This window comes from Heliangelus exortis, chromosome 3 (genome assembly GCF_036169615.1).
Source record: "Heliangelus exortis chromosome 3, bHelExo1.hap1, whole genome shotgun sequence".
In the NCBI taxonomy this organism is placed as follows: Eukaryota; Metazoa; Chordata; class Aves; order Apodiformes; family Trochilidae; genus Heliangelus; species Heliangelus exortis.
The window spans coordinates 103398015-103421829 of NC_092424.1; the positions used below are offsets into that span (position 1 = coordinate 103398015).

Genomic DNA, 23815 nt, shown 5'->3' on the forward strand with positions numbered 1-23815 from the left:
CTTGCTTAGGTAATTAACCTTTCAAAGCCAAATTACCTCTGTGAGTGGACTTTCCCTGAGGGCTTCCATAGATTTTATACTAATCAGTGATGGAAGGAGAATGCAGAATTATTTTCAAGAAATACATTGAGGTACCTTTATTCCATATAATGTTTCATATATAGAGAGGTGTCTGATGCTGGAATCATTATGAGATATTTTTGATCACTAGTGGTTCTACAGATTGCCACAATAGGCTTGGCAATAGGATTTTTTTGTTTATCTTGCTTCTTGGAGAACTGCTTGAATAGGAACGTGTATTTGGTTTGGTTTGCATAGCAAGGTTTTGGTAGCAGGGAGGCTACTGGGGTGCTTTCCGTCAGAAACTTCTAGGAGCTTCCCCTCTGTCTGATAAAACCAATGTCAGCCGGCTCCAAGGAGGACCCACTGCTGGCCAAGGCTGAAGGCCACTGAAGAGGGTGCATGTGCAGAAATAAAGGTTATTGCCCACTCATCCCATCTGGAGGGGCCCAAGTGAATCATAGAATCATAGAATCATAGAATTAGCCGGGTTGGAAGGGACCTCAGAGATCATCATGTCCAACCACACACCCGGCTGTGCAGGACATGCCAAAGACCCCCCTAAAAAAGGTGGGGTCACGTGGCATAAGAGGCACACTCGGAATGCTGGATACACACCCACCATCCGAGGACCTGAACTTTCTACTGAGATCACCTCTGGATCCAAGGCTGATGATATATTTCCTATCTCTTCTTTAGTGTTCTCTCTCTCTCTCCCCCCATGTCCCTGTTTCTAATCTTACCTCAGCACATGAAGGTAGCATAGTTTCTACTTTGTTAAGTTTTGCTACCCGTTGCTTTAAGTTTTGTTAGTTGTAATCTGTTCTTTTGACAGCTTCCTTAAGTTTTGCTAAATTGGAATCCATTGCTTTGAAAGTCCCATCATTTATAATTCTGCTAGTTGTAATCTCACATGCCTTATAATCTTACTCACTTTTAAGTAAAGTTGTATTTTTATACAAACCTCTTACTCCTGAGTACTGTGCGGAGAATTCCTGAACTTAATCTTGCCAAATGGGTTGTTAAAAGAGATTAATTAGAGGAGAAGGAGGATTGGGCCCAGCTGCATGTAAGCTCCTCCCTGAAGGAGTTTAGAAAGCAAGGAGGTCCAGTTCAAATCTCCTCAGAATGGTCCCCACTCTGGGGAACTCTCCCCATGCCCCTCCCGTGGGACGTAATGCTGTACCCACTCTGTGGGATGTGAATTTTGGTTTGGCCCCCAGGTCTGGGGAGCCCTGCTCACTTTGTGAGATGTGACAGTGCTGCACCCACCCTGTGGGGTGTGACAGATACCTTTTTTTTTTTTTTTTTTTTTTTTTTTAAGTCATTTTACAGGATGACCTTCTTATAACCGATTGGGTTTGGATCATGGTCCCTGCTCTTTATGTATTTGAGAAAGCAATTCAGATCACAGACTGCATTCCCAAAGAAGCTTGTGTCATGCAGATGCTACAACTGGTGCTATTTTCCCTCCCCCTTTCTCCTACACACCCCCTAGCTGGCATCATCATAGTGAAAATCAGCAGAATTTCACTCTGAGAGAATTAATTTTACCTACTATTAGCCATATGAAAGTTAGACCTCTTATGATACTAGCCATATAGGCTGCTTATCAAGTCAATACATAGATGGACTTCTCCAGTAGGTGGTTCACCCCACCTGAAAATGTGTGCCTAAGCTAAGTGGTATGACCTGTGGGCTGGAGGTGCTTATTCTTCTATTCTTACTTGTGTTCTTTCACTCTAAATTATAATTGCTCCGTTTCTTCCTTATGCAGTCTTTTGAAGCAGGTAGTTTTAAAAAAAACAACTATATTTTGTCTTAAAGACTATTTTCCCACTGAAATATATGTTTAAAATATATTGCATTTTACTGTCAGTCGTGTGCCTAGCAGCTAAGGTTGTTTCCAAATGATGATGATTTCTTTCTGATCTCGAGTTTATTGAAAAGGTGGATAAATATTTGGTGCAAATTTAGTTTCTGAAACAGTTTGGTGACATCAGTGGAATTGTACCAGGGGTGAAATTAGCCAAGAAGCTTTATGTGCAAGTAACATCAGAACAACATTTTAACCTGAATATTTCAACTCAAACTTTATTTACCTAAGGTCTTCTGGGAGGTTGTACTGAATACATTTTAAGAGAAAAATACTTGCATAATTTTATTATTTTCATGGCATTTTAACACAATATTCTGGATAAAGGTCGTCAGTGCCGGTGGAATATAAAAATTAATCAAAACTGAGCAAATAATTTAGCTGATGAATTTATCCTCTTTGCATTACAGAACATCCATAGCCACAGATCATTTCCTTCAGATGGTCTGGCTATTTGTGGGAGATGACTTTTCTAAGTTAACCTCTGCCTTGACAGACTGTGAATGATTTTACAATTATCTGTGTCAAATATTAAAAAGAAGAGTTGATGGTTACAGCTTATATCAAAATGGAAGAGGCTGTGCCAAGTAATATTCCCTTCTGTTTTTTCAGGCATAATATATACGTGTGCTAAAGTAGCTATTACTGCCCAGCTGACAGGCAAGAGCTTAGGTCATACTAACTGGATTTTAGTCCAGATCCTTAATTGTGATTGATTAAGTAAATTATACAAGCATTTAGGTGTTTTATGGTGCTCAATGAGTCAGAAAGCATAGACTGTACTTTTAGGTGGTGAATTAGACAACAATTTACCTTATGATGAAGTTTGTCAGGGTCATATCCACAGCATTTTAAACGTACTTAGGTGTCTGCACATATAGTAGCTAGGGTGATTTGTAGAAGCTCTGAATTGTCAGGAAATTAGCACAAGTTAGAGCCCAGGTGGTTGTTGGCATCATTAAGACTAAAAATGTGGTTCCTGGGGCTGGTCAGGTGCCACAGTAGGTTTCGTTGGAGTCACTCTGCTAAATACTCAATTTTCTGAGCAGGGAACCCTGAAATTGTTATCTACCAATATAACCAGATTTTTTGGAGAAGAATATCTTTGAGCTCCGTGAGTAGTTCGTAGAGTTACAGAGTTTTGCCCTCACTTTCTAGTCCATGTCACTATTGTATCCCTCTTGACTTCAGTATGAGCAGGACTTGCCTCTTTTTATTTATATTCTTGCAACTTAGAAGAAAACATCCTGTACTTGAGAGGTTTATGAAGTGCTACTGTGGAGCAAGGAGGAGGTAAGGCTATAGACAAGGTAGCCATGAAGCAAAGTGGTAGAGTGTGTGGAGGGATGTGCTGGTTTTGAATATTTGAGGTAGCTGAGCAGAACATAGTCTATCCAACTGTAAATCAGTTCGATTTTCTTTTCACTATGACTGGATAATCACAGACAAACTAATGCTAACAAAAGCTGAAAATGTCCCAATGTGGAATTACCAGTAGCTGAGGTACTACCACACTCAAATATGCAATGTGTCAAAAAAAAATGTGCTAAAGGTTGTGACGTGGGACTTCACAGAGTACAGAGACTTTGTGTAGGCAATATGTGAAAGATACCTGGGAAAGAGCAATTCTGCAGACAAATAAATTTGTGGTATAGGGGTCCACATCACCACTAAAAGTCTTTTAGGGCTTTGTTCCAGGAAAGCGTGGAAACCACAGCACTTTGGGGTGTATTATAGATCTGTGGATCTATAAAGTGACCATATATACAAAAACTGTGCCTCTGTGTCTCCTCTTCTGTGAGCTTTTGAGATTTCACAGAATGCTAAAAGCTCAGAAATTTGCTATCCCCCTTCCAAGCCAGACAATAGGCCTGTGGCCTCACCAACAATATGTGACTGTGGAAGCACTGGCTGAGGCCCATCTCCAATTTGGATTGGATCCTCTAGTGGTTAGTGGGTTTTTGGGGGTTTTTTTTTGGTTGTTTTTTATTCTACTATTTGTATCCTTTTCACACAGCCTTCCTTATGACTGGCTTTTATTTGGCCCTCAAGCTTAACATTTGGAACTTTTAATTGTGGTTTTTTTTCATCTTGGAAAATGTTGATTCTTCCAGTAAGCATCTTTCTTTTGTGTTTTGTTTCATTTTCTATTCTATACAAGTTCTAATCCAGTAGCTCATTGAAACAACTGAGCAATTAAAGCACCCCAGTAACTAACATCTGGTATGCATTTGCTCACTCTCTTATACTCTCTCCAGGGCAAGAAATGTGTGCTTTGGAATGGTTAGCAGTTTATTATGTTATATATGAATACTTTTTGTTTACAGAAGATCAAAGAGGTTAATGTTGCACTTCAAGTTGAGTATAGTAAAGTTTGTGGTAGCTCTGTGTTCTCAGGATGTTCATGACATAGGCTTTGGCACTTCAGGAAAACATCATTTCCAGCTGAGTGGTTTTACCCTTGAGTAAAAAAGTTGATAGAGTGAGTAAAGGGTTCCCTGGAGCAGAGAGCACATTGTGCTGAGACTGAAGTTGTCATCTATGATCTTTGCCCTATGGCTGGAGTCACTTGTTTAAATTCTACAAATTGTTCTTTCTGGTGGTGCCTGACAACACCGTCCCACTCCATGGCTCAGGGATCAAGGCCCCTACAAGTCAAACAAGACATTCTTCAGATCATAAAGCTCCTCTTGACATAGTTGCCGTGAAACTTTCCTACACATTCTTGTCTTAATGGAAAAGTCATTTAATCACAGTATTATAGCAGGTTCTGAATCATGGTCTTCCTAAGCAACATCCATTTTCTCTCAGCATCTTGCACAAATTATGACTACAGTGTCCTCAAAACAAAGCAGTAAATTGCTACTCACTGAATTTACTACACACACCTACTACATGGAAGTGCTATTATGGACAGAATCTGCATAATCAATATGGGTTTATATTGCTTTAGTTATTTTGGAGTAAAACTCGCTTTGTTTTTGTTATGGTCAGAAATGCCCCTAGATAATCTGAGCTGTTGCCTGTTTTTTATAATACAACATTGCTCGTGCTCTTATCTTAATGAACTGCTGAAAGTGGAGATTTTACTCACATAAATTAATCAATAAATAGTCAGTTTGGTTTTGGGTATACTTTGACCTCTAGCCACCACAGTCCTTGAGTTTTATATATTATTTTATTTATTTATAGTGTTGTAAAAACCCAGCTTGTCTCTAGATCATGAGTGGAGTGTGATACTTTATCAGCTGAGTCCTGCTGCCCTTCATCTGTGAGTAGAGATCAGTGCTTTTATTTTGTGTCTTAATCATTCTTAAAATCATTTATCTTTGGCAAATACTTGAAGCAACTGTCTCTAACAGTCATTGTGTTAGCTAGTAAATATATGCCTTCAAATTACACCTTAAGGTGTAAAATCATTTCTACATACACAGTTTATCATGCCATTAAACCTGACTATCCTCTGCCTTGCTTAGTTAGAAAGCAGTATGTCTTGTATAATGCTTCTTTCCCTTCCCAGGTCTTAGCAGAACAAGAACTTGATCTTGCTTGAATGGTAGGCACTGCACTTGGTAAAACTGATGTTTCCAAATAATTTGTGTTTAAGATAAGTTATCCTGAAGGAGTTTGTAGTGTGGCCAGGAAAAGAAATGTTTTTACCTACTTTTCAAAATAATATTTTTCTCTCACTATATAGATAAAGCTCACTCTGGATAGAAATCTGGTTTTGTAGAATCAATACCCAGACCAAATATGTGGTTTCAGCATTTTCTGGTCTGCCATCACATCACATGACATCACATGACATCATATCACATGTGTTCTTGGTGTTGGTAATTGTTATACACAGGGAGATTAATATGAGATTTTCAGTAGCTTTTATTGAAATGAGTCCTGTGAAGAAGCAAAATGTCTGAGGTTTATAGCATCAGACCCTGCCTTCCTACTTGGATGAAGGACTATAAGATAATGAAAGGAAAATAGTAAGAGAGAACAGCACTGAGTTGATTTCTAGTGATGTTTGTGACAAACCTAAAAAGGAGAAATTAAAGGTGAGGGGGGTAAAACAATCATGGTTCAGAAAGTCCTTTGTAACCTTCCTCTAAACAGAAATATGGATCTGTAGTAAAACCTGATGTGCCTTAACTTTTACCCTGAAACCCATTCCCCATGATCTCCCAATGATCTATTTCTCTCTTCTCATCCCATCTGGGAGGCACTGGAGTGGTAAGAAAGCAACTGCAGGGAGTTGCTGCTTCTCTAAGCAGTTGATGTTCTCCATGACAGACGAAATAAATCATCGCATTTACAGGTACTACAAAACAGTTTCACCTGAAGGGCTACAAATTCTGGCTGATATACTCCTTAGTTTCTTTGGCACTTTCCCTCCCAGTGTGTATCTCTATGTGTTTCTCCTCACTTTGGCATTTAATCAGAAGTTTGAATCAGGTTCTTAGGGCCATTCCCATTTCTGTCCTTTGTAATAATCATGGAGTGACAAGAATAACACTGTGCATGAGAGTTGTCTGTACTGTGAAGTAGGATGAGGTTGTCTCCCTTTAGATCTTTCTGCAATAAAAGGAGTCTGGGAATTTTGTAGCAGGGCAAGTTCGTTTCTGTAAGGCAAGTAGCCTGGTAGTATCCTCCTACTTGGGACAGTAGAGTTGGGATCAGTAGCTGGGAAATGGGTCCACCAACACAACACAACCAGTTCAATTGGTTTGTTTTAAAAATGATAAGGAATTCAGTTCTGGACCAGGTAGCAGAAAGCTGTGTAGTGAATTATTCTGGGTGACTGATGCAGCTGGATGTAGCAGTGGTGGTGATGAAGGCTTATCTCTGTTTGGAGGTCTGTTCAGCTCAGTTAAATCTTCCATTCTCCACATGACCCTGTGGCTCTAGTCCTTTATTTGGAGCTACGGAATGAAAATACTTGCTGTCTTTATAAATCCAGGCTCTGGGGGCTCAAAAGAACCAGTCCATTAATACAAGTATCTGAAGCTGAGTGAATGCTGGAATTGTTCTAGTTTACAGTGAATAAAAACTGTGGGTTTCTTTTTTTTTTTTTTCTTTTATCTCTTACTTGTTCTGATCAACTAAGTTACATGCACCTTTGAGGCCCAGTATCCCAACCATCCACTCTGGCATCCCAGGTCTCCTCTATGTAAAGAAGTGCTGGTGCTCCTCTCTCAAGCTGACATACAGCAGGGATGCAGCCGTGATGCACACACTTTGAACACAGAAGCAGACGTAACCATAATGACCTTCCTTAATTCAGTCAGGAGATTTTGAGGAGCAGCAAAAAGTATTCAGACTGTAACATGTCCTGAATTTGAATCATTAATTGGTGTTTTTGCAGGAGGCACTGAAAGATGGACAGGTATAGGAATTACTGTCTGATTCTTGGGTAGCTTCCCCAAGCTATTAAAGATCACCAAAGCAATTTATTTGTGGCATTTGAGTCCAACTGTTGAGACTGGAGAATTATAATGCTTGCTTGTCACATTTTAAAGTAATTGGCTTCCGTATTAAATTGAAATAAAATAGATTAGTATACATCAATTAATGCTTAAGTATCAGAGATCAAAAGAATTTGCTCTCCTTATGGTCAGAAGTTATATGTAATCTCATGACAAGTTTAAGAACTGCCAATTTTGGCAGTTTTGGCAAAACAGTTTTGGCAGTTTTCTTAAAGTTAAGAAAATTAACTTTAAAAATTAACTATATCTGCTTTGTGTTTTTTAATTCAGTTTCAACTGAATGATTTAAATCACAGTAAAATGTGGAAACACTGAGATGTCCTTCTGTCTGTCTGCAGGTATCCCCAGGTACTTGCTGAGGTAACATTTCTGTGGAAGTTCTATCTCTGGAAGTTCCTGTTTCCAGAAATGGCATTTCAACACCAACTTCTCAGCATTACTGTAGTGGTTGTGGCTATGCTGTGGCAGAATAGGAGGAGTTCCTGGATCTGACCAAGGTTGTGAGGAGGTTGTGAAACTCCAGGTAAGTAGGAAAGCAGGTAGAAAAATATCTCAAGGGTGTATATATATAAATATATATACACACACACATAAATGTATATGAAGATACCCAAATAAGTACTAGACAAAACTCTGAGGTCAGGAATTGGAAAGCTTCAAATGCACAATTGATGTTTTCAAGAATACATCATGCTCTTCTCTGGATGACTCTAGAAAGAAATGAATTGGTGTGACAACAGAAATAATTGCAGTCCATATTAAAGTGGGTAACATTTAGAGTAGAGGATGATAGATTTCAACATCATATAAAGCAATACTGCTGTACTGAAACCATGATTGGGAGACACCTGCTCTTAAGCTTTGTTCTAAATGTTTTCATGGTTTGACAAGTTTTCTGCCTTTTAAAACAAAGATTTTTCATTGCATTAAGCTTATCTCATGTTAATTTCAATATGATAGTATTACAGAGGCTGATTTATTGATTAATTAGGCATTCTTCCTCCACAGTAGAAAAAATTAAGGAGTATAAACCAGAACCTGTTGCTTTCAAATTTGATAAAGCTAAGTTAAATCATCAAGCTGATTTAAACCTATTTCTGTCAAATGCTGAATAATGGCACTCATAATTTAGTTTCTTTTCATTGCTATAACATTTCACGGTAACCAGAGATGAAGAAGAGAATGTGTCACAAGAGCAAAACTGAATTACATGCTCTAACAATATCTTATGTTCTTTTCAGATTCAATGTAATCTCATTGGGCACCAGCAGTGAAACTCTTCTGTTCAAAATGGTTTATGGTGAATTTTTCCACAGACCTGGCAAGGATGCAGAAGTTATCAATTTGAATGTGGGCGGCTTTAAGCAATCAGTGGATCAAAGCACCTTGCTCCGATTTCCTCATACCAGACTTGGAAAACTTCTCAAATGCCACTCGGAAGAGGCTATTCTAGAACTGTGTGATGATTATAGTGTTGCAGACAAGGAATATTACTTTGACAGAAATCCTTCCCTGTTCCGATACGTTCTGAATTTTTACTACACGGGCAAGCTTCATGTCATGGAAGAACTTTGTGTCTTTTCCTTCTGCCAGGAAATAGAGTACTGGGGGATAAACGAGCTGTTTATTGATTCCTGCTGCAGCAATTGGTACCAAGAAAGGAAAGAAGAAGGTCCTGAGAAATACTGGGATCAGAAGAGTGATGGAAGTATAGACTCCTCAAATGAAGAGTCATCTGCATTTGATAAAGAGCTGGAAAAGTTTGACAGTCTGTGTTTAGGTGAAATAAGAAAGAAGATCTGGGTCCGAATGGAAAATCCTGCATACTGCTTGTCTGCCAAGTTAATTGCCGTGTCATCCCTGAGTGTTGTCTTGGCATCAATCGTGGCCATGTGCATTCACAGCATGCCAGAGTTTCAAAGGCTGGATGCCAATGACAGGGAAATTGAAGACCCTGTGCTGGAAGCTGTGGAGATTACATGCATCATCTGGTTCACTGCTGAGTTAGTGATCAGGCTCATCGCTGCTCCGAGTCAAAAGAAGTTCTGGAAGAAACCACTGAATATTATTGATTTTGTCTCTATTATCCCTTTTTATGCCACCTTGGCTGTGGACACGAAGGAAGAGGAAAGCGAAGATCTTGAAAACATGGGGAAAGTTGTTCAGATCCTGCGGTTAATGAGGATATTTCGCATCCTGAAACTGGCCAGGCACTCCGTAGGGCTGCGGTCTTTAGGTGCCACTTTGAGACACAGCTACCAGGAAGTTGGACTTCTGCTTTTGTTTTTGTCTGTTGGGATTTCTATTTTTTCAGTGCTTGTCTACTCAGTAGAGAAAGACGACGACTCATCAGAACTGCAAAGCATCCCCATTTGCTGGTGGTGGGCAACAATCAGCATGACCACTGTTGGCTATGGGGACACTTATCCAGTCACGCTTGCTGGAAAGCTGCTTGGCACCCTATGCATTATTTGTGGGATACTTGTGGTAGCACTTCCAATCACCATTATTTTCAATAAGTTTTCTAAGTACTATCAGAAACAAAAAGCTATTGACCCAGACCAATGCAACAATGATCGCAAAGAGAAATATAACGACCTACCTTATTTTAACATCAGAGATATTTATGCAAAAAAGATGCACTCCTTCATCTCCAGCCTTTCTTCAGTAGGAATTGTAGTCAGTGACCAAGATTCAACAGATGCCTCCAGCATCCAAGATATGGAGGATGTTTATCACACAATGTCTCTAGAAAATGGTACAGGAAAATGAATTTAATAACTTTCCTTTATTTTTCTTCTGATTCTTGGTAAATATGGACTTACAAGCATGAGTGAATTTATTAAGAGCAGTTAATTCTCAGGGTACTTAACTCTCAGCCATATTTGGACATTCTTTGCTCTGAGGATGCCATACAAGCTTCATTGTTTATATGAGGCTTTAAACTATGCCTCATATGGTGGTTTATTTTTTACACAAATGATGTTATGCATTTTGGGGAAAAAAAGTCAGCAAACCGTTTTATATGTGAGGTCAGTGTTTGGTTTTGTGGGTTGTTTGTTGGTTTTTGTTTTGGTTTTTTTTTTTGCTTGTTTGTTTTTCTCTTTTTCTCCCTGCAGCAAACTGGTAGCTTACACAGAATCTGCTTTTCTAAGTTGCTGCTGTTCAGGTAGACATATATTACAAACATGTAGGAACTATTGCACAAGTCAATGAAGTTTTAACCTGCAGAAAAAAAAAAAAGAAAAAAAGAAAAAAGAAAGAATTATGTTCATATAAAACTGTGCTCACTAACGCATTTATGTAATCTTGGAGTTGGGAACCTCTTCCCTAAGTTAGGGCAGAAAATGTATTGGTACATACTGTTTTTACTCCATGGAAGCATAATATTTATGAATTTCTTTCCAAAAGCACAAAACATTTTAGTTTTGTTAAAATAAATTAATCCCATTGTGCCTATATTTTTCCCAGTGTCCAGCATGGCCAAACTCTGTCAGATCCTAAATGGTCTAAATGACAAGTTGCAGGGCAAAGCGTAGGACATAGGGCAGGAGCCTCCTGTCCCTTTTAGCCACCTCTTCTGCCATTGTGAACCTGAGCAATTCTGGTTCCTGCTTTGATTGAGACCATCCTGGTGGCTTCTCCAGAACCTTTGTTTTGTGGGCGCTGAAGTAAACATCAGTGATTGTCCTTAGAAGTTCCTCCTCCCTGCTGCCAGCACTGCTCCTTTGCTGGTTTATTTCCAGTCCAGGGCTGCAATGCCCATCAATGGAGATGTGCAGACCTGTGCTCCTCTACCATGGATTTCCCATCAGAGGGGTAAGGTGGCCACTCCCTTTGGGCATCTGTGTATTAAACCATTTCATTTTCCAAAGCTCATCTGTTGGTGATGGCAGCTTTTCTGGTTTGTACTCCGGGATGGAGGAGTGCTCGTTGCCTGCCAGTGCTGCGGCTCTGTGTGTTCCTCTCCAGGGATTTCTTATGCAGCCAGCTAATCCTGGTCTGGTTCAAACTGGATCTTCTACAGCTATTTAGAAGGAAAGCCAGCCCTTGAGCCTAGCACAAAGGATTGCTGGAGAAACTCGTGGACCTTCCAGAAGTCTATAGTATTTCTGAGCACTCGTTTTCTTTCCTTTGTCTAATGACCACATGCTGGCCAATTGAGAACTGAAGATACTGTGATGTATTTTCCTTAAAAAGAGAAAAAGAGGTTTTGCTGCTTTATTTTCATTTTTGTTGTTTTTGTTTTGTTTTGTTTTGGTTTGGTTTGGTTTGGTTTTTGTAATTATTGGGCAAAATATTGAAGCCTTTTCTCAGTTTCTACTCAGGAAGATCAGCAGATCAAACTCAGCAGGAGATGACTTCAAGACTCAGTAAAACCAGGAGATGACAATTGATTTTAGCCTTTGCAGAGGGCTGATTTGCCAGGTTTTCTGTATCTCAATACTCTGAGCCGCTGAGGTGCACTGGTGGTTGCTGAGGCACAGAGCTCTAACCTCTTCCTGAGACAGTGAAACAAAAAAGAATGGAATGGATCAGCCTGTACCTCAGGCACCAATAGAGGGATGCAGGACTTAAGAAGAGTATTTTGAAATTTAGAGAAACTTCAAAATTTGGCTTCTTGCTTTCTGAGTGGCATAAGTGTATATGAGGCTTCACAGATAATTAAGGTTAATTCTGTCCATAGTTAGTACAGGAATGCCAAAAAGGAAAGTTAGCCTAAATGTGCTTTGTTCTTAGTGAAAAATTAGCATTACAAAGTTACAATGATATAAAATATTAAATATTCATGTGCATATGAATAAAAAATAGGAACTGGCAATATAACAGCATAAAAATTACGGTCTGTCCAAAGAAGTTTCTTGGTAGACTACATATATAGATACATTACATTGCCACTGAAGTTTAAAAGCAATGAAAAATATTGTAACACAACAAAACCTGCAAGAAATTTGTACTTAATAGTTGAAAGAACTTGTGACTGAAAAATCTAATCTTATATTAATCATTATCCAAGGATCACAGAATATAGTAGAACTTTTTGTATTAAATTTTAGATTGGTGATTTGTCATGAAATTGATAAATTTTTGATCATTCATATGAATCAATCTGAAGATTGTGACATTGTTTAAATTCCTCTGACCTTTTTTATGCAGATACATCTTTCAACAAAGTGAGGTATGTCTTTTGGAACATATAAGAAGGTAGAGTACATATCCATGTATCATGTAGTGTGTGTTATTTTAATTTCTGGGATGAGATTTTTTTTCAAATCAGTTGCACATTAAAGAGTCCTAGAATCATGGAATGGTTTGGGTTGGAAAGGACTTTAAATCTAGATCCAACCCTCCTGCCACCAGCAGAGACACCTCCCACGAGATCAGGTTGCTCAAAGCCTGGCTTTGAACACTTCCAGGGATGAGGCATGTATAGCTTCCCAGGGCAACCTGTTCCAGTGTCTTACCACCCTCATGGTAAAGAATTTCATTCTAATATCTAATCTAAATGTCCCCTCTTCAAGTTTTAAACCATTGCCATGGCTTCTTTGTTTTTGCTGTTATCTGTTCCCTTTGCTGGAACACCTCCAGCACTTTGGTTTCTCACAGGTGTAACTGGGAGAAAGATGTGAGCCCTGTTTCATGCCAAACGATGCTCCCCTCAAGGCAGAACTGCAGTCCTGCAGTCCTGTAACATGGACTGGTACTAGAGGGTGTCACAAGTCTTGAGGACCAGAGAAAAACAAATGAGAGCAGATACTGAGTTACTGCATGATCTTCCTGCTAGTAGAAGTTTATACTAGAGTAATTTACTTGTATGAGGTAAGTGTGAGAATGGTTTGTTTCTTACTTAATTTTTCTTCTTTGGTCTCAAGTTCCATATTATCAATGTGTAAAATCAAAATTGACAAAAGGTAGATAGTCTTTATTGCTTTTTTAATTCTCATACCATTATGTTTTTCTTTTTAAAAGCACATTCTAAAACCTCTCCTTCCAGCTGCTCAGTTTCAGGCACCAAAGCACAGAAGAAGTTACCGTTTGGCTAAAAATTCTATTTTGTATAACAGAGATTACTTTGTCTTTTATATAAAGCCATTTCCTGGCATGTTATTAGCTTCTTTGTCTTGATGGCAAATGCTTCCCATTTGATACTCATTATTTTCAGACTAGCATCCCTCTTTGCAGTGTTTTTTCCCTAGCATAGCAAGGGAAGACACCACTGCACCACGTTGCAGTTCTTGTTTGAGCAGATTCCCGCTGGCAGGGGCTGACAGCCCGGGGCACACAGCCCATGCCCTGCTGGAGCAGGGTCTGTCACCACCACACTTTCAGTGTGTCTTAGAAGAGGCCAATGTAGAGGAACCAGAAAAGAGAATCAGGAGAGGATAGGAAGCCATCAAAGAAAAAGAGATGACAGACAAGCCTGGGAGGAACTTAGAAGAAAGCGAAAGAACAAGAAGTTGACAGGAGTCCTCCTTGGTTGTTCTTTTCTCTTGTTTTTTCCTTTGGTGCTTTTCTTCTCTTTGCTCCCTTTTTGCCTTACATTCCCTCCTGCTACCCCCTTGGCCTCCCTTCCCGCCCAGCCTGTAGTCCAGCAGTCCTGTTTCTGTCCCAGAACAAGGATCTTTCCGAGTCTGGAAAGGCATTTTTCATCTGCCTGGATGGCAGCAGGCAGAACTTAGCGGGGGTGAAATTAGTGAGCCCTCCTGCTGTGAATATGAGCAGTGATTAACACACTTACAGGATGTGCTTTTCTGTAAGCAAGGTCACAGTGTGGCTCAAATCAATGAGCATAAACATGAGCTAAAAACCCGGCACATCTGTGTCAAGCCTGTAAATGAATTATCACTTTTGGTATAGGTAGAAATTAGTGTCAGGCACCATATTGTGAGATATTACCATTTAAAAGCTGACTTCTATGCTGACTCCCCAGTGAATGGGTTGTTGTCAGGGAATGCCGAGTGGAAATCATTTGGATTTCACTGGCAAATGCAGTACATGGGCTCACAGTGTGCTAAGGGCTCCTGACAGGCTGCTCTGTACTAATACATTTATTCATTTCCACACATTCCAAACATCTAGTGCAAGTGACAGAAAACCACTAAGCTGTGGAGAGTTTCTCTAATATTTTTTTATTAGCTGACAGTATTTGTGAAGCTGCTAATGCCTCTTCATCCCAAAGAGGACATTTCTCAAACAAAATCAGAATAACCCTGTGCTAGGTGTGCAGTCTGTAATGGATTGCAGTAGCTTGGTTGCAGTCGGTAAACATTGTTGTCTGGGGCTGTGTGGCTGCAATGCTGTTGCTTGTATTTCTTAAATGTTTGTTCTCTGTCAGTCAAGAGACACCAGATGCCATTAAAACATCTCAGCACTTTCCCACTGCACAATAAAAGCAGTGTCTCTTCTAAGCACAGCATAATGGCAGGTCTTGCTGAGACCTCTTTTTTTTTTTTTTTTTTTTTTTTTTAATTTCTTGTGTAGATGTAGTTAATTTTTCATGATGAACCTATGGTCCAAGCACAATCTGGCAGCAGAAAAACTCTCTGTATACCTCTGGATGGATTACAAGATTTTGCTATTGACTTCCACTCTGGGCATTGTCCTCCCACACAACTGATACAGCTAAGGCAGTACAAGGAGTGGTAATTCACTGTGGTATGAGCTCATAGCTCTTACAGATAATTAAAGATTAAAGGCAGAGCTCTTGAGGGTGTGTGTGGATATAGTTTGTATGTAAATGTATATATGCCCTCTGGGCAAAGTTTATTGAGGTGTATAATATAATCACATTAAGTATCAAATGCAACACTTTCCTTGAGAAAACACCTAGAGGTCATTTCTTTTTAGTGAATATATTTTAGAAGGTAGTGTTTGCTTATGGTTTTAACAGAAAAGCTGGTAAAAGGCTCTCTCATATGCACAAGAAAGTTTTGACAGCTGTCCAGTCAGTCCTATATGTCTAGATACATCAAATATCCAAAGCGCCAGCCTGAAAAAATAAAGAGAGGAAAGAAAAGTTGCTGATTCTTTCCTATCTCTGACTCCTTTAATGGTGATTGGGATGCTGTTCTCTTGGCAAGTCACTTGATGAACCACTTCCTAATTAAGTGATCAAAAAAAGTTACTGAAAAAGGAGTCTGGAATCTGGGACAGCTCAGTGTGTAGGAATCCATCTCTGTAATGAATCCTGTCTTAATTAAATCCTGTTTTAATTAAAAGATATCTTTGGCAGTGTGAGGACAGCTTGAGGGTCAAGAAAGTGGACAGCTAAGCCTTTCATTGTGGTCATATGTGCATAACCACAAGAAGGAATCAGGAGCCAGTCTTGGTGAAGACCAGTGGCTTTGGTCTGCAAAGGGTTGGGATCTTCCCTTGTGGCTTTTATTGAAGTTTCATGTGATCCTATGCCAGCCATTCTGTCATCCAGCACTCTGGTTTCCATCATGTCTTCTGCCTTCTCTTTTCTATGCAGGATAGCAGTTGCCTTTCACTCAATACAGTTCTTGTCTACTGGGAATGTGGTGGAAAAAAATGGAGTGGTGATCTGGAAGACTTCATGCATGTAGTTGGGAATATGGTGACTCAAGTGTGGAGAAGTGGAAAAAGTTGAGGTCTTGTTGGTAGAGCTCATTTTAGCTTTGGCCATGTTGTTTAAAATGATCTGTCTTTAATAAGATGTCCAAGGAAAAAAAAATGTCTTAGTATGAAGAGGAAATAATAATCTCCTGTCTCATGCTGTCATAGTTAGATAAAAATGAGTATAATTTGCTACAGCAACCAATAGGTTTTTCTGTTTGGTTGCTGAACCAAATTGTTCTGAAGATCCATAATTTAAGACCCCTTGGGCCTTTTTTCTTTGGCTCAATGTTTCATTTGATTGTGAGGGGTTAATTCATTTGCATCTAATTAAATTTAGGCTAGTTTGAAATAATAATAAAAAAAAGTTTCACAATGAAAAAGTTTGGGGTTTTTTTAGGATATGTTGAAATGTGACATTTCTGCATCTTTGGAAACAAGATGCTCTCAGAAAATTTCACAATGAAATATGCACTCTTCCAAAATCCCTTCTGCCCTTTTTATTTGGTTTTTGTTCAGTTTGTTTGTTTTCTGGAGAATTCTCACAAACTGTGGGCTGGTCCAGAAATAAAATTGGTATCCCTGTCACAGCTTTTTTCAATGAATTTTCTATTCACAAAAAAAATGATTTAATCCAGTTTTAGCTGTAATCTTTGGAAAATGTTTATTTTCCCTGGAGAATTTAGATGCAGAAAACAAAATATGTCATGACCATGGGTGATGTGGCTGATCCGTTGTCTTCCCCAGATGTGTGTGACACTCAGGTGATGTTGGGAAGGAGAAAATCATTTAGTTTGATCAAGACAGAAAATAAAAAGTAGTTACAAGAAAATCAGATCCTGAGAAAGGGAATGAGCCCAGTTTAACCAGTTTATTAGTGAGAGCTTCATTATGAAGCACAAAAAACGAAAACACATGAGAATCCTGTTGCACTCCATCTGTTCATGTGATTCCTTCTTTGTCTGGAATCTGAATGCTGATCAAAGAGAAAATTGTTGTTTCTTTTAAGTAGTTGATACAAGTGGATATATATGTTCTTATGTACTAGTCAGTGATTGTTTCAAATAGAAATCTTTGCAGTAAATAAAATACATCAATTAGTAACTTCTAAGTGGTAAGCAAAAGCAGAGTGCTAAAAAAGGATAGGTAGGCTCAAGATGGAGGTTGCTGTAATATTATCCTTTAATGAGTAGTCTAGAGAATAGAAGTCCTGGGCAGTTGATCTTGGTGTATTTGAAAGCCTTTTGCAAGAAGACATATAGGTTATTTTATGTACTGTTTCGGTCGCAAAGAAACTGAGCTCAAGCTGTGGAGAGGAAAGATGAAGGGTTGATGGTAAAAGTGGCTCAAGAATTCTTCCTGCTTCCCTTGGCCACTTGCCCACCTCCAGCTAGTCATTATTCTGGTTGTCCTGATATCAGTCTGTGTGAAGAAAGAGCAGATTGCTCCAGTATTCCAGGTTTTAAAAAATTTAAATAATTCTTTGCTAAATGGGTAGAAGATAGCTATAAGTAAGCCTGAAAAGTTGAAAAGGCCCTGGATTTCTGTCCTCTTGATGGAGACCAAACTTTTTTTTTTTTTTTTTCCTGTGACTCCACAGCTGTAGCAACAATCCAAAATTTTATATAACTTGTCAGTTAGTGATGTGTAAACTTCCTTCACTGAGGGGCTGGCTCAGTAGCTTCTATAAGGACCTGGGCTACCTGTGTCACAGAGATGCCCCTGGCCTGAGAACTTGGGGTGTGGTGAGGAGGAAACAGATGATGGGAACCAGCCTTGTACATTTGAATTGGTGTTTTGACCCTGTCTTGGACTTAAGGGGAGAAGATTATATCCTTTGAGATATTGCCCAGTATTTTCCCATGGTCTCATATGTGGGAAAAGAGAAAGAACCATTGGGGAAGAAACTGGGCATATGTGTCAATAGAAGCTTAAAATTTTTTTACTCAGTAGAAGTGTGCTTGGCAGCATGACAGAGATACAGTGACAGTCTGCCATGAGCATATTCCAAGGCCACTATCAGTCTTTGGCATATTTGTTGAATTTTTCTTAATATAGATCATTTTGGTATGTGAACACTATACAGATGTGATTTATCTTCCCAGCAGCTAATAATTCCATTTCATGTCTGATTTGAAAAGTCAAAGTGCAAACCAGAAATACTTTCTGATCTTTTGTGATCTGTTCAATTTCTCATGCACATATTTGCATACAGTACAGAAATGTTTTTTCTTTTATGCTAAGTATATATTTTATTATATAGTTATTGATATTTTAATTATAGAAATAGAGGTGAGCTGAAATACTGAGGTAAAATCCTGATTCTTACCTACACAAAGCATTTTGCATGTAAGAAGCAATGTATTTTTATGGTTTGGAACATTTTTTTTTTCTTCCCCGGAAACTTTATTCAAGAGGAAATTTCAAAATCCCAGCCTTCCATTGTGATCAGGAATGGGTTTTGGTTTTGTTTCAATTTCCATGGCAACAGTAAAATTTGTTTTCTGACAGGCTTTGCACACAAGAGTCTGATTTCTCTCAGCTCTTTTGAATACATCAGTTTGCATTTTATCCCTGCTGGTATTTTGAGCCTCTGTCCTTAACCCCTTGCCTCCACTTAGTTCATTAAAATCCAATCTATTCCCCCTTAAACAAATCAGGCAGGTGTTTTTTTTCATACTCTTAATTTCTCAGATATAATCTGATTCAGTGTGCTGACATCAGAAATACAGCCACATTTTATACTTTGAATAAAATTTCGATTCTTTCCTTGGAGGAGCATTATTACTTCTTAAATTACTTCCAAGCACTAAACTTATTCCAAATCTGGCTTCAAGGCTATGTAATGTAACCTCTATAATTTTAAAGTCAGAATCTAACTTTCTTTTTTATGTTTTGATTGCATCATTTATCTTACTGTTGTTGACATGCTGATCAGCCAGTCTCCATGGGTATGGTTGAAGAGTGCCTTATAAATAGTGTAACAGCTGCATAATCATTAAACTTTGTACCAGGTCTCCTGAAATTTTTGGCAAAGTATTTCAATTAATTTCTGGATACCAGACTGCTATAGTTTGTAAACTTTTGTTCACTGTGTGAATGACAAAACCTCATTGTATTTAACACTGACCTAACCTGTGCCCCAAATTATCATAAGTGCTAAAGCTTCAACATATAAAGTTTAAATTCAGGCAGCCTCTTAAGTTGCAATGTCAGAGAAGAATGGAAGAAAGTGAAGGAGGTGGTAGTCTTGTTTGTTTGTGATTTGCCTACCTGCTTAGCTCCTTCCCTAAGTCCCAAAACCTTCCCCTACTCTTTAACCCTTCTACATAAACCAAAGTAAGGCAGCACTTCTAGTATTGGCTGTGCAGCTCTGCAGTCCTCCCTCTCTTTGATTAAAGGAGGAAATAACCAGCAACCCTGATGTGAATTATTGGCAGCAGGCTAAAGCCCAAAGTGAATTAATGGGGTAGATCAAGCCTGTGAACTCTACTTTGGCACCACAGCAGTTGGAGAACTTTAAAAAGGAACAGGAAAAACCTGATGTTCTGTGATCACAGCTTCTGGGGATAATGTTGGAGGATGGCTGGTACCCTCAAGAAGGTGATTCCTGATGCTTCTTAAAGAAAATGTTGTGCTGATGGAAGATAACTTCCATTTCATTAAAGCATAAGTAAGTTTTAACTTCCAGTACAGTCTATCTGGGATGTTGTCTGCAATCCTTTTTATTTATAGGCTTATTCTATACTTATCTATGACTTTGGTGAAGTTACTTCTCATTATTAATAGATATTTTTATTATATAGGCCTTGTCGATGCCAATGCAATTGAATTTTCCATTGATTTTGAGATCTGAGTTTAATTACAAGTTTGCAGTCCAGTTTGAGAGTCATGATAAAACTGGTCTGTATGTTTATTTTTCCATCAATGAAATATAGCCAGCTTGTATTCATCACCCGTATAGATATTTATAACCATAGTTGATTTTCTCCCTAGCTGTTAGATCTTACGTGGCTTTCCTCTCTTTGATTGTTTGAGAATGTTTCATAGGCTCTAAACTGTGGGAAGTTTCAATCCTTATACCTTAACGTGTGCCAAGGAAACATATCAAGTTGCTTAGCTGATTTGAGAGCTCTTTTGCTTTTAGATAAATATTTTTCAGACTGTATCTATTTATGACTTCAGCCCCTTGTGAATGGTTACTGCAGGTCATCTGCTGCTGGTTCAGAAGCATCAGTTAATCACAGAGGAAAGGGAGCATGGGTGAAACTCAATGATTTCTTCCTGTGGGAAAGTGAGCACTCATTTCTCTCCATTTTAAGCTTCACAGATCAGTTCAGTAGAAACTGTGTTCTGGTCCATGCCTTTGCAAATGTTTGAAATAACATTTCTGAATTCTTAGGGTGTAAAGAAACAATTATTTTTACCGGAACCTATTCCTGCTCAGTCAAAAAACTTGCCCTTTATTGAACATAGAACAGCTCCTTTCAGTCTAAACCAATCATCAAATCAGCAAAATGCTGCTTATTTTACCTAAGTATCCAGTGATTTTTGATGCTTCGTTTTCATGTCTTGACATATTCAGGTAGGAGGTGCTCAACTAATTCTTAAACACAGAATCCTCATTGTGTCCAAAATGGATGTATAGTATTAATAAATACTGTATAGGCTTTAGAATGATTTAAAGCAATTTGTGTCTGAACATCTTAATTTCTTCTAGACCCTTCCATAAAAATATTGTTAAGAGCAGACAAAAAAGCTGCAGCAGTGGTTGCTGCCAAGGACAGACAGATGTGCTGATGTCAGCAGTACAAGTCTGTGGACCTCAAATGGGCTGGAAGAAAGCCAGAATCTATGGCCCAGCCTGAGTCCTCTGGCAGACAAGAGGTGAAGGGTTCTTCTCCTCCTCACCTAGGGAAGTGCTATGTTTATGCTAATTGGAGGTTACTGGCAAACAAAGTTGATTTTTGTGGTCCCGGGCTAGAGGAGGTCTCCTTGGAAGGCTGGGAGATGAGTTTTGGAAAGCCAGGGGAAAGTATCTGCCTGGCTAAAGTTGGGAAGAAGGCAAGGAGCAAGGGCAGAGGGCAGAGGGCCTGGAGTTGGGTGATGGAGGGTGGTGTTCAAGCCCTTCTTCCTCGGGCAAGGAGGAGCTCCTTCCCAAACTCCTTGGCCTGACAACTCTAGTCTGGAGCCAGGGAGGGACAGCATGATTTTATTCACTCCATGGACAAGAAAATTTGATTTACAATGATTTTATAACCTGCAACTTTCTGGAACTTCACTTGTTTACTGCCAGCTACGTTAGAAGAACTTGTTCTTCAGTCTTGGTGCAAAGATCAGAGGGGATTTACAGAAGGAAGCAAGAGGGGCAAAGGGACCTGAGCAGTCATGTTCAGTGGATTTTAATAGTCTGTACTAGAGGATGCTCCAGTCCTTCTGTTTCCCATTCTAATGGATGTGGAATGTTTTTGAAACTGTTTTTGGGAAGCTCCTGTGGTTTTGTTTTTTTTTTTTTCCTTTCCTGAGACAGTGTGGGATAACATCACTGCATTCATCATTAGCAAAATACTATTTTTGTTTACTTTGTTATTTTGTGACTGTTGGTTTTGACAAAACCACAGCTTTATTTTATTTGGTCAGCAAATTGCTTCCATTCATATGCAGGCCCGGAAACCTGCTTGGATCTTGGAAATGCATCTGGTTGCAATTTCAAATTGAATTGTGTCATTTTTATTTGAGGTGAGTGAGCATGGACACTTAGATCATAATTCCATTTCTCTGTACCACAATCCAAGGGGAAATCACTCACCCCTTTCCTCCCAATCCTCTTCCACCCCCAAAACAAGTATTGGTACCTCTCTACTGTAACTGTTTGTCTGTTTAGGTTTTCTGAAATTTAGGTTTTGACAGTGTGGAAGAACTGTGTGGGGGGAACACATGCTTCCTGCAAACCCCTATTTACATTCATAAGCTTTTCTTGCGAACACTGAAGATTCATTTCATTACCGATGTTGTCAGTGAACTTCTTTATATCCAGTTACTACCATTCTTTACCAGATGGTAGCAGCTGGTAGCAGGAAACTACCACTAAAAAAAATGAACCACTAAACAAATGAAAACTTTTTCTGTATTTGTCGGAGTCTGAGCTGTGACGTGGTGGTGGCAGAGGAGGAGTCACTGACCTCTCTGGAATCTTTCCATCCTCTCTTGAGTTTACCAGCATTTACCAGCTGTAGTTGCTGTATAATTTCATTCTGAGACAAGGCATTTGCTTGAAAATTTATTTTGACAAGTGCAACTCCTGGTTTCAAGACTGAGTGTCTGAGTGCATTAACTGATAAGCTGGCTTGGGAATGGCTTCTTAGCATAAATAGCAAATATTAGATTCAGCACTGGCTAATGGGTAGTCGTTTTGAATCCCCTCAGTCTAACAGACTATGACAAAAGGAGGTAGAATAGAAGGAGGATAAGAAGAAACCTGGTGAGATTGGTGATTATAAAGGAATTACACAGTAATGCCTTTTTTGGGGTTTTTTTGGCATAGCTGGTAGTAACTGGCGTGACCATGCCAATCCCAACACTGTCATGCTTGTCAACATAAGCAGCAAAATATATTATTGCTTAAGGGTCTTGAGACAGTAAAACAGGTATTTTAAGTTCATTAAACTTGTTGTTTGACTTGATAATGTTTACAAACATAATAGCATGGAGTAAACTTTTCTTTCCTCTGCTTCCTTACCTCTGCACTCCAGAACCTACAGACTGATCTGTTTTTAACCTGCCTTAAAAAGGGCAGTGGAGACTTGTTATACATTAGTATTAAAAATTTTGCAAATTGGTGATTTTGGGCACAGTTTTCCATGTTCTCTATGAAAGAGAACAGAATTATTTTGAGAAAAAATATTTCAAAAGACTGGTATGTTTGCTTTTCATCTGAAACATCCAGACTTGGTATTAGCAGTATTAAAATATTTTTAGAGACTTGTACCCCTTCATGAAGCTGATTTCCAGCAGATCTGTCTAAGCATGGAAGGAGTTATGAACATGCTACTAACAGCTTGCTCCAGAGAGTCAGTGTGCATCATTAGGCAAAAAATAAATCTTTAATTATTTGAAAGTTGCCTAATATATCTCAAACTCATGATGAATCTGTGACTGAACTTGGAACCCAACCACTTTCTTAGATTTTACTTTGGATTATTTGATAGGAACAGAAATGGCAGAACCAATAGTTTAAAGTTTTGAATTTTGCTTGAACACAATGTTTTACAGTGATCTTTTGCATTCTGTGGGCATCAGAGAGATTTCCCTAAGCAGTCTGATGTGGTAGTGCTCATAACTGGGGTATGTGATGATGATTGCTTCCTGGTGTTGAATGGGGAAAGGGATCATAAAATCAAAGTGTAAAGCTTTTAGCTGTACTGTTAGCTAGCTGGAAATCATCATCTCCACAACACTGGACAGAAAATGGACTAAGTGACTGATTCATCTCACCAAAAAGTTGAATAGTTTCTCCCAGAAGATGGCAGTGCACCTTTGAGTACTGTTCTGCTTTGCAAGCCATAAAATTTCTAGCTGTTTTTTCACTATCGAGTGCAATAACAAGTAATGAAAGTGACTACAGTTGAGTGTGGATGCCAATGCTACTTTTGATCTTCAAATCTAAAGTGAGCACTAGTAATGCACAAAAGCCTGTCCTGCATGGAAGGGGGTGGACTGGATCCTTTTGGGTAAGTTCACAGGTTACTCCACATTCTGCCCACCTCACCAGCACAATGAAAAATTTTTTTCAGTCAAATCTTTGAGATAATCCCTATGCAAA

General features: G+C 38.9%; 1 protein-coding gene across 1 annotated transcript; it reads left to right on the top strand.

The window, feature by feature from the left end:
- Nucleotides 1–7754: 7754 nt before the first annotated feature.
- On the top strand, nt 7755–10641 carry KCNS3 (potassium voltage-gated channel modifier subfamily S member 3). The gene is made up of 2 exons (XM_071741973.1): nt 7755–7939; nt 8658–10641. The coding sequence occupies exon 2, from the start codon at nt 8707–8709 to the stop codon at nt 10186–10188; it is 1482 nt and encodes a 493-aa protein (XP_071598074.1). The 5' UTR covers nt 7755–7939; nt 8658–8706; the 3' UTR covers nt 10189–10641.
- Nucleotides 10642–23815: the final 13174 nt, after the last annotated feature.